General features: G+C 46.7%; 1 protein-coding gene across 3 annotated transcripts; it reads left to right on the forward strand.

The window, feature by feature from the left end:
* The first annotated feature begins 1,510 nt into the window (after positions 1-1,510).
* Positions 1,511-9,939, forward strand: LOC308572566 (sulfotransferase 1A1-like). 3 transcript variants are annotated; one of them, XM_081168733.1, is made up of 9 exons: positions 1,511-1,827; positions 2,506-2,654; positions 4,431-4,556; positions 4,695-4,792; positions 5,228-5,354; positions 5,939-6,033; positions 6,434-6,614; positions 7,554-7,688; positions 7,766-8,161. In XM_081168733.1, the coding sequence occupies exons 2-8, from the start codon at positions 2,507-2,509 to the stop codon at positions 7,664-7,666; spliced, it is 888 nt and encodes a 295-aa protein (XP_081024859.1). In that variant the 5' UTR covers positions 1,511-1,827; position 2,506; the 3' UTR covers positions 7,667-7,688; positions 7,766-8,161. The 3 variants fall into 3 exon arrangements, with proteins under 3 accessions (XP_081024859.1, XP_081024858.1, XP_081024857.1); XM_081168732.1 differs by lacking the exon at positions 7,766-8,161 and adding an exon at positions 9,337-9,939 and having other exon boundaries at positions 1,521-1,903; XM_081168731.1 differs by lacking the exon at positions 7,766-8,161 and adding an exon at positions 9,337-9,939 and having other exon boundaries at positions 1,533-1,827.
* The last annotated feature ends 440 nt before the right edge of the window (positions 9,940-10,379 follow it).

A 10,379-nucleotide genomic window follows, 5' to 3' on the forward strand; every position in this document is an offset into this window, starting at 1 on the left:
AAAATTAAATGTTTGCCTTTTGAGTACTTGACGTTTGCTGCCCTTTGATGACAAGCAAAACCAGCTTTCTGAGGTGGCCGCCTCACTCTGCCTAATGGTAGGCTGGCCAGCTCTATTTGGATTGGTAGGAAGCTTCTGGAAAATTCTCAGCTACATCCTTGTTAAGTCAGAGGTTTCTCAACCCCTTCCACCAAGCACCTTGAGCAAAGGAACAAATATGTTATTCTTCCTCCCATCCCCATAAACACATCTGAAACATTTACATACAACTATAAGCGTGAAATAAGTTATAACACCATAAAACAAGAATTTTTAATATTTACTCAACCTTGCCCCAACTGGGTGATCCATGATTGTTAAGCCAAATATGGGTGTATACCATAGAGAACCAGAGCCAGTCATGTGAGTGCAGTCTGCCATGTTTGCACTTATCCAAAGCCTGTTTAAAGATGTGCGTTTATGCATTGAAATGCCATCATTTTTTTTACCTGTGTGAGACAGGTGCACACTACTAAACATATAACACATTGTACGAACTCTCCAAGTGCTAGCAAATCCCATGGCACCTTTGTAGGGCCAGAAATGGGAGGCTAATGGAGATTTTATGGCACTCTTGTGCCATCTATGTGCTTCAAAATATACAAGTTGAACAGGCGGGAAGCAAGCCGGTAGTCAAGCAGGCATAGAAGAGTTTGGATTTGTATCCTGCTTTATCACTACCCGAAGGAGTCTCAAAGCGGCTAACATTCTCCTTTCCCTTCCTCCCCCACAACAAACACTCTGTGAGATGAATGGGGCTGAGAGACTTCAAAGAAGTGTGACTGGCCCAAGGTCACCCAGCAGCTGCATGTGGAGGAGCGGAGACGTGAACCCAGTTCACCAGATTACGAGTCCACCGCTCTTAACCACTATACCACGCTGGCTCTCACTGGCATGGCAGCTTCAGAGACATATCAGGACCCCTGCAGCACACCCAAGTTGCTTCTCTAGCCAGATCATTCTTCTTCCATTGCTCAAATTAAAACTACCCAAATTGTTTTGGGCTGGTATCAAGAGATCATTAGTGGGCTCACTTAACATGGTGGTGGTGAGCTGAGAGAGTGTGGCATCATCTTCATCATGTGCACACGGAGGGGCCTCGAAACTGCGTTTTAAACTGCTGTCTATCCGCAGATCTTAAATTGAGTCCATTTTCAGTCCTCACTGATAGGTGAGAACATGCAGAGTTGACCTCCTGAGCATGTGCAGAGTGTTTACCCTGTAGAAATGAGTAGGAGAGTCCAATCCAAACTATGTTGGCTGTTGAACGCTGTCTCTGAAGGGGCAGGTTACTTAACAGGCTTGTTGCATAAGCTCCTTGGCAGCCTTCCGAACAGACACCTGGAAGAGGGATCTATTCTCCCTGGGGCTAAGCGAAGAGAGGGCACTTGGGGGTCTGGGAAGCTCTTAAAGAGGCAGCACTCCGTTAAGCCACCGTGCTTGAAAGCAACCCTTAAGCCTTGGTCGGAATGCCAACATTGTTTTGGATTCGTTTTTGTTTGCAGGGTGGGGGGATGTAGGAATTCCCAGTATCAAAGATTGCCATATATATTTAGTGTTTCACAGTGAAAACCCTTCCCTCTGCTTTGCTGAAGCAGAAGGGTTGACTTGATCTCAGCGGCACCTCGGCAAAGCTACCAGCTCTCCACTGTCCCACCCCGGAATAATTCACCCCGGGAGATCTTCTCCGCCCATTCCTGGTCCACGCCCCACAAACCGGATTCGGGAGCGCTTCAGCTCCCAAATCAGCGCCAGCCGCCGAACCATCACCAGCGCCTCAAGATCAAGGTAAGCGACGCCCGCGGAAGCTGAGCTGCCTCCGGACTGCGGGCAGTGGAGGAGCGAGGAGCTGTCAGGGCACAAGGCAGGCAGGACTCCTGGTCTCCCTGGGATGATGAGGGCAGAACAAGACCGTCCGATATCCTGGTGGACGACTAGTATTCAAGGCTGAGAGGGAGCGAGAGCCTGGGTCTTATTTTCCTGCATGAAGGCTTCAATCCTCGTCGACCCATTTCCCAGGCAGAAAGACCGACTGAACTCAGGAGGACTTGTAGAAAGGGATGGGATTGTGAGGCTGTTTTTTTTTAAATCTTGGTCCGTCCTGACCCTCGAAAAAGGACACAGAGAGGACAAATTGCTTTGCTTGCAGGTGGCAAATGAGGTTGTGGATGGGGGTGAGACTTTCCCTTTTCTTCAGCAGATATTTCAGTTCCCTCGCAGTGAAATCCCAGTTCCTTGCAATTATCTGATCCTATTATTCAGCCCAGCCTCAGAAATCCCTGCCAACTCCAGTCAAAGGGGAAGGTAGCGTATGCCAGATGTTGCGTAACGTTTCGTTGAATTTCAAGCTCAGATTCCACTCATGTATTGTACACCTTCCTTGCATGGCGGCGGGGGGGGGGGGGAGACTCACTCTGCCCAAGGCTGCAAGAAGCCCACTTTGCTTTAACTCCCTTTTTCTGCCAGGATGAAGCCCAATGCAGAGCCTGAGCGCCCGCCGCTGGTTTACGTCCAGGGAGTTGGCATGATCAAGACGTTTGCTGATGTCTTGGAAGAGGTGAAGGACTTCCAAGTTCATCCGGGTGACTTGCTGATCTCCACATACCCCAAGTCTGGTGAGTGAATGTCTTGGGCTGTGTCCCACTCAATGGGAAGGAAAGTTGTGGTGCCTGCAGTTGCAGGGTGTTGGACTAAAATTAAGGTTACCAGACGTCCCTGTTTCCTGGGGACAGTCCCCGGATTTACAGATCAGCCCCCATACAAAATCTATTGAAGCTGAAAAGTGTCCCTGGATTCATTGGAAAAAATCTGGTAACCTTAACTAAAATGGCTTATTGGGTCCCTTCCAACTCCACAATTCTGGGCTTCTGTGAAAAGGTGCTAAGTCCTTGAGGTAATGTTACATGGTCTAACACAGCCTCCAAATAGCAACGGCTTCCAAAACAGCTTAAAGAGGATCACGTTCTTTGCAGACTTGTGGCTGTACAAATATGCCGGTGTCGAGGTGGGAAGCAAGGATTTCCCTGGTGAAAACAGGGACATAACTGGGCAGTTGTTGTCAGTGCTGGATTTAGGGCTGTGCAGGCAGTTCCCCCGAACCGAGGGGGGAAACAAAATAGAGGAGATCCATTGGAGGGCTGGGGCAAATTTTGGGCTCGTGCAGAGTGCCATATTACAGTTGTAATATATCTCTAATCCTTACACTAAGAATTACTTTATTTATTACATTTGTATACCGCCCATTCTTCAAAAGATCTCTGGGCAGTGTATTAAAACATGAGATAAAAGCACAAGGGAAAGGGAAAGGGACCCCTGACCATTAGGTCTAGTCGTGGACAACTCAGGTTGCGGCACTCATCTCGCTTTATTGGCCGAGGGAGCCGGTGTACAGCTTCCGGGTCATGTGGCCAGCATGACTAAGCCGCTTCTGGCGAACCAGAGCAGTGCACGGAAATGCCGTTTACCTTCCCACCGGAGCGGTACCTATTTATCTACTTGCACTTTGACGTGCTTTCGAACTGCAAGGTTGGCAGAAGCAGGGACCGAGCAACAGGAGCTCACCCCGTCGCAGGGATTCGAACCACCGACCTTCTGATCAGCAAGCCCTAGGCTCTGTGGTTTAACCCACAGTGCCACCTGTGTTAAATAAATAGTTAAAACAGGACTCCCCTCCCCCAGTCCACCATCACACAGTTTACAGACTTCTTTTGGGGAGGATATGTACTTTACCTGTATGCATGGGATTTATTTTAAGCGGGGCATGCTTTATGCTGGGGGGGCGGGCAGAACCCAGATATTTGTGATGCAATTAGTCAGTTAGTTTAGTATTTCTATTTATTTACTTGATTTGGGGGGCAGCTGCCCCCACCTGGGCTACAGCCATGACTGTAGGGTGTACAGTGGTACCTCGGTTTCCGAACTTAATCCATTCCAGAAGTCCGTTCTTAAACTGAAACCGTTCTTAAACTGAGTTGCACTTTCCCTAATGAGGCCTCCTGCCGCGGTTCCCTTCCACCGTTCTGATTCCGTTCTTAGACCAAGGTAAAGTTCGCAAACCAGGACACTACTTCCAGTTTTGCGGAATTAGTAAACCGAATAGTTCATAAACAGGACTGTTCTTAAACCGAGGTACCACTGTATATGTACCCTCAGGTGGCATATATAAGTTTTAAAGCACCCCCCCCCCCTTAAAGCGTTCTGGAGAATGTAATTGACCCATTACAAAGTTACAATGCCCAGAAACCCTTAACAAAGTACAGCACCCAGAATTATTTCAGGAAACATAGTTTGCATGTGCTTTAAATGTACGGCGTATGCAGCCTCAATCTTGGCTTTCCCTAACTGCACTGCAATCGAGAATTTATGCAAAACACCCCTTCATGCCGTTTCAGGAACTACCTGGGTGAGCCAGGTCATCGACCTGATCTATAAAGAAGGCAATGTGGAGAAATGCAGCAACGAACCCATCTACCAGAGAGTCCCTTTCTTGGAGTTTGCTGTTGAAGGAGTTCCCAAAGGTAAAACACCCCAGAAGGCCAGCAATCCAGGAGTCCCTCACCCTAAGGTATGCTGTGGGGACAGGTCGTGAAAGATGGGGAGAGGAGAAGTCTCTTTATTGACTTCTGTTTCCTCCCTCCCTTCCTCCCTCCCTCCAGGCATTGATCTGCTCAGAAAAGCACCTCGGCCATGTCTAATTAAAACACACCTTCCGGTCCAATTGCTTCCAAAATCATTCTGGGAAACGGATTGCAAGGTGAGAGGGTATATGGGCACCTGAATCTAGCAAGAGCGGGATCTGAAAGAGGTCACTGTGGAAGAAAGGGGCTGGGGTGTTAATCTGAAAGGAGGATCACAAAGTTGCCAGCAGGGCTGTGTATTCTATGCAGAAGAAGGTTACTGTTTTCAAAAAAAGGAATCTAAGTTTCTAGTCTATATATGAAAGATACTTAAATACTTTCTTTAGAAAATATCTAAGTTACTAGTCCATATGAAAACAGGCTTGAAAATCTATGGGCAATGTAAAAATTTAAAAACCAGAGGTGGGGAGGGCTTTGCAGCATTTTGTAGTAGCCAAGGGGAGGGACTTCAAAACCTTTGCATTGCCCCTTGCCCTTCTGCCTGACTGGCAGAAGCAGAATAAATTATGCTGATCATCCATTTAATCTGCATGCTACTTTCTGCACTACAGATGATCTACGTGGCCAGAAACGCCAAAGATGTGGCTGTCTCGTATTATTACTTCTACCAAATGGCAAAAGTGCATCCTGATCCTGGAACGTGGGACGAATTCCTGGAGAAGTTTATGGCTGGAGACAGTAAGGACTGTGGGAGATGAGACAGAGGCAGAGGACAAGGGCAATGACCCTGAAAGCCAAGGACAGAAAACTTGTGATCTTCTAGATGTCATTGGACCCACCTGCTATATAGAAATTATGAAATTCCATATGGAATTATGAGCAAGTGTTTTACATAGATCTTACCTGGTTTGGAGGAGCTTTGTGAGTGTGAAGGTTCATATCCAGGCATTGCTCCTCTGGCTTCCCATTGCTTCTGGGCAGGTAGCGGTAGAATGAGATAAACAAATGATGAAGCTTCCTTATATTGAGTCAGATCGTGATAATCTGACTGGCAGCAGCTGTTCAAGGTGTCTGTCAGACTTTCCCCAGTTCTGAAGATGGAACTTTGATCCTTATGTGTGTGGAAAATGTGCCGTGTTTTAGACTACCACTTCCATCAGCCCCAGCTGTCCTGACTAATGGTCAGGGAAGATGGGTGTTGCAGTCCAAAAAAGGGAAAAAAGAAGCTATAGTACTGAGTTGCAGCCTTTACCCAGCAGAGGCCAGAATTTCCTCGTTTCTAGAAAGGTTCTCACGGGAGCCCATAATCTCTCTCTCCTCAGTCTCTTTTGGATCCTGGTACGACCATGTCAAAGGCTGGTGGGACAAGAGGAATGAACATAAGATGCTCTACCTTTTCTATGAAGACTTGAAAGAGGCAAGGTTCCCACTCCCCGGTATAACCCTTTCAATGCCAGTTCCGCTGCAACAGCAAGCAAAGCCACCAAAATGTTCAAAGTGTAAACATAGCACATATAGAATGTATCGTGCATGCATGCAGTGTGTCAGAAGGAACTGTGGTGTCTAGAGGGCCGGAACATCATTTGCCACATTCAAGAGGTGCACCAGACGAAATGATGGTTCCCAGGTTGGGAAATTGGGAGGTCCACCTGGGTATTCCCATTCTGTACACTGCGTCCTTCTCCCCTGTCTTCCTTTCCCAACCCAGGGCTGGGGAAACCCAGCCAGATGGGCGGGGTATAAATAATAAATTATTATTATTAATTTATTAACCTAAGTCCCCCGGCTTCAACCCCCAATCATTGCTTATCTTCTAGAATCCTCAGCGGGAGATCCGAAAAGTAATGGAATTCCTGGAGAGGCCACTTGATGACCGCCTGGTCGAGAAGATTGCTCACCACACCTCCTTCAAAGAGATGCAGAAGAACCAAATGGCCAATTACACAAGCATCCCTGCCACGATTATGGACCACAGTATCTCCCCTTTCATGAGGAAAGGTAAGCTGCACTGACACATGGAGGGATGGGCTGAAGAGGGCTGAGATTCCAGGGGTCCCAGGGGTTCACCCCAGGGTCCATGTTTCCTATTGGAAATGAGGCACAGCGGAGACTGTGGTATCTTTATGATATATGGTTTACATATATACATAGTTACACATATATACATCCTGAGCCTGCAATGGAGGGGTTCACAACATCAGTACATCAAAAGGGTCTTGTTTCTACCACAGCCACAGGCTTGGATTCAAGCAGAAATCAGCCATGACTCTTTCTTTCTCTCTGCCTTTCCAACCTGAAGCTTTTTCCTCCGGGTCACATCACAGCAAACCCAGCCCCCAAATCTCAGGCTTTGTCCTTCTAACTCTCTGAGAGCTGGAGAAGGGGCCCGCCCATTTGTCATCTAGCACAAACCGCCTTGCCTTTGTTCTCTTAATGATCCATCAGCCAGGCGGTTACCTCATTGGGAAGCTAGCCTGGCTTGATTAGGTTTTAATACTTGCTAGGATTATAGGTGCCTGGCACCCACAAACACATAATATTATTGCTCAGAAGAGGTCTTGAGGCATCATAGGGCTTAAGGAGTGGGCACCAAAAAGGGATCAGCTTACTGGAGGAGGCAAATGTCCCCATCATCTGCATCACCACCGTCATCATCATCACATCATCACAAGTAGGGCCTGCAGATCTCTTCCTCTGCTTATGTATTTGTTTATTATTGAAAACCCAATATTTTTTTTTTTTGTTAAAAAAATTCCAGACAAGTGGAATCTGCAGCTGCGTCTTGCTGCATGGAGTACGGTGTGGAAAGGGCAGGAACTCCCCGTTCCTCTTTTAGCCATCATATTTGACAGGTCTTTAGGTAGTAATGTTCATGTCTATCTTGTCCCTCTTTAATTGCCAGTGTCTTGACTCCCATTTCTTCCCATTTCAACCCAGGAATCACTGGCGATTGGAAGAACAAGTTCACAGTGGCTCAAAACGAGCGCTTTGATGCCGATTACAAGAGGCAGATGGAAGGAACGACCCTGCACTTCCGGACAGAGATTTGATCTCTCTGACTTCCCTTTTTGGGTGAGTCTCCTTTTATTCCCATTCTATGGAATCTACTACCTTTGTTTCAGATTCTTAATCTCAATTCCGCCCACCAGGTTTCTTGTTTGATGAACAGACCTTCATGTGAGTTAATAAAAAAGAGACAAAATACGGAAGCCATGATTTTTGGATTCTCTCCCATGTCCACAAACGCTCCTGAACATGCACAATACTATCCAGCTTTCTCCCTAGCGGACAACTCTTCCTTGACGTTGCCTGCTGGTGTGTAGGTGGACACTTCCAGAAGAGCTGTTTATTGAGCATTTGTGCTGATTTGTTTGCAGGGAGGTTAGATGATCCTGTGTCAAACCAAGTGTTATTCTGCACTTCCCATCACTTTTCTTATTGCAAAAAGTGGATTTCTGTACTACTTTTCATATTGTAAAAGTCTGATCTTTGGATAAGTGGCTTTGTTGTTCAAGTCTGCCTAATTTACTATAATGGTGCAAGCTGTATTTGTTGGTATATGATTGAATCCCACCCCAAAATAGCAATTGTCTAGCAGAGCCGTGTGTGTGTTTGTGTGTGTGTGTGTGTGTGTGTGTGAGAGAGAGAGAGAGAGAGAGAGAGAGAGAGAGAGAGAGAGAGTGCACAGGATTCATCAGTTCACCCATTCCCAAAATCTCAGTCTTGGTGTCGGAGGTCAACATAGTTGGACACTTGCTGAGGGTCATACCCCAGCAAAAGGCTCACTGACACTCCTGGAGCCCCTTGCCTTGGTGCTGCTTCTCCTTGCCATTGCTGCCCATTCAGTTGTCCCCTCTTAGCAAGTGAGTAGTGTCAGGAACAAGGAGAAGGTTAAAAGGTAAAGGGCCCCTGGATAGTTAAGTCCAGTCAAAGGCGACTATGGGGTGTGGCACTCAACCCGCTTCCGGCTGAGTGGCCGGCGTTTGTGCACAGCTTTCTGGGTAATGTGGTCAGCATGACTAAACTGCTTCTGGCACCAACGGGACACCATGACAAGTGCCAGAATGCACAGAAATGCTGTTTACCTTCCCACCACAGCAGTACCTATTTATCTACTTGTACTGGTGTGCTTTCAAACTGCTAGGTTGGAAGGAGCTGGGACACAGCAACGGAAACTCACACAGTTGCATGGATTCGAACTGCTGACCTTTCAATCGGCAAGCCCAGGAGGCTCAGTGGTTTAGACCACAGCGCCAACCTCTCCCCCAACAAGTAGAAACAGCAGGCTCCACTCCCTTACCTGCTCCCTCTGGGCAGTTGTGTGGCTTGAGCAGCGCCCAGAGAAAGAGGACTAGTGAATGGGGAACAGTAACAGCAGTGAAAATGAGCAGGGGGACCCCGTGGAATCTGGAGCTGGCACTATTTCCCCTTCCTTCAAAACCCATATTTCCTTTGGGGCTTTTGGTATAATCTCATAATCTTCCTTCCCTACTGTAACAAAGCTTCAAATACAGCCACATCCCCTCCAACATTTAAAGCATATGACTTCCTCCCCAAGAGTCCTGGGAACTGTAGTTTACCAAGAGTGCTCTGTGAGGATTAAACTACAGTTCCCAGAGTTCTTTGGGGCAACAAGTGTCCTTTTAAATGGTGTGGATATGAGTGCGATGGCATCTGCCCACATCATTCCCTCCCTTGCTCTCCCCATTGTTTGTTTTAGATTGTAAACTGTTTGGCGCCAGGAAAACACCCCGTGTTGTCTCTGGAAGATGCCACCATGTGCCTTGATGGTGTAAAGACGAAGATCAAGCCAAGATGCCTTCATGACCCCTTCAAGAAACAGCCAGTTTCCCAAAGTGCTGCTATGTAGTTTTTCCAGCCACTGTGTAGCTTTGGAGCTGTCACTTCTTATCAGCCTGTGTCTAGAACAACCACAAACTAATGTTCAGCTCAATTTATAGCTCAGTAAGCTGTGAATCCTTGACCTCCCTTCCTAGACAGCAGATGCAGGAAGGAGTTCAAGAAAATCTGGTTGTTACATTCCAAAAGGAACGTCTCTTTTTTTGCCTCTTTTTTTTTTCTTTTTTTTTCTTTTTTTGGTCTCTTCTCTCTCTATCCTGCTTTGACCCTGGAGAGGCTTTTTAAAAATAGAACGATCTGGTCTCAAAGAAGCCCACTTTTTATAGAATTTTAGCAAAGACATATATTTTGCATTACTTAAGCAGAGTACATGACATGCACTTAAAAAACCTTCCCAAATTGTCAGGTTGATACTCTGCTCATATCTCGTATTCCCACCATTAATAAATACTTTTATTGAAAAGCTTTCTCGTCCTCGTCCTTTATTAATTTAACAACATTAGTGTTGAGCTTCAGCAAATGATTTCCTGCATCAGCAGGGGGTTAGGCCGAATGAGCTTTGTGGTACCTTCCTGCTGTAAGCAAAGTTTCAAGGGTAAGTATATCTTTGAGCTGATGGCTATATTCAAGAAAAAGCACATGTGGAATGTGCAGTTTCATCTGGAAATAATCATCATCGTAACCTGAGAGGACTGCAGCCTTCCAGCCAGAACCTATGTTTCCCCCAAGAAGGTGGTGCTCTGTAAACTGGACTGCTGAGCATCCCAAGGGGCAAAGGAGTCGGATGAGCTGAATTTCCCTGCCTTCTGCTCTTCCTACTGTCATTTGGGGAGTGAGTATAACAAGAAACAAAACCAGGCACCAACCGCCTCACACTGAAACAGCCTTGGAGCATGAAGCATT

This window comes from Podarcis bocagei, assembly GCF_964188305.1.
Source record: "Podarcis bocagei genome assembly, chromosome: 13".
Classification (NCBI taxonomy): Eukaryota; Metazoa; Chordata; class Lepidosauria; order Squamata; family Lacertidae; genus Podarcis; species Podarcis bocagei.

Excerpts from the sequence above, each read along its gene's own strand:
- LOC308572566 (XM_081168733.1), top strand. The coding sequence starts at position 2,507 with ATGAAGCCCAATGCAGAGCCTGAGCGCCCGCCGCTGGTTTACGTCCAG. Across the intron at positions 6,034-6,433 it reads TCTATGAAGACTTGAAAGAG|AATCCTCAGCGGGAGATCCG; the intron begins GCAAGGTTCCCA and ends CTTATCTTCTAG. Across the intron at positions 6,615-7,553 it reads CTCCCCTTTCATGAGGAAAG|GAATCACTGGCGATTGGAAG; the intron begins GTAAGCTGCACT and ends ATTTCAACCCAG.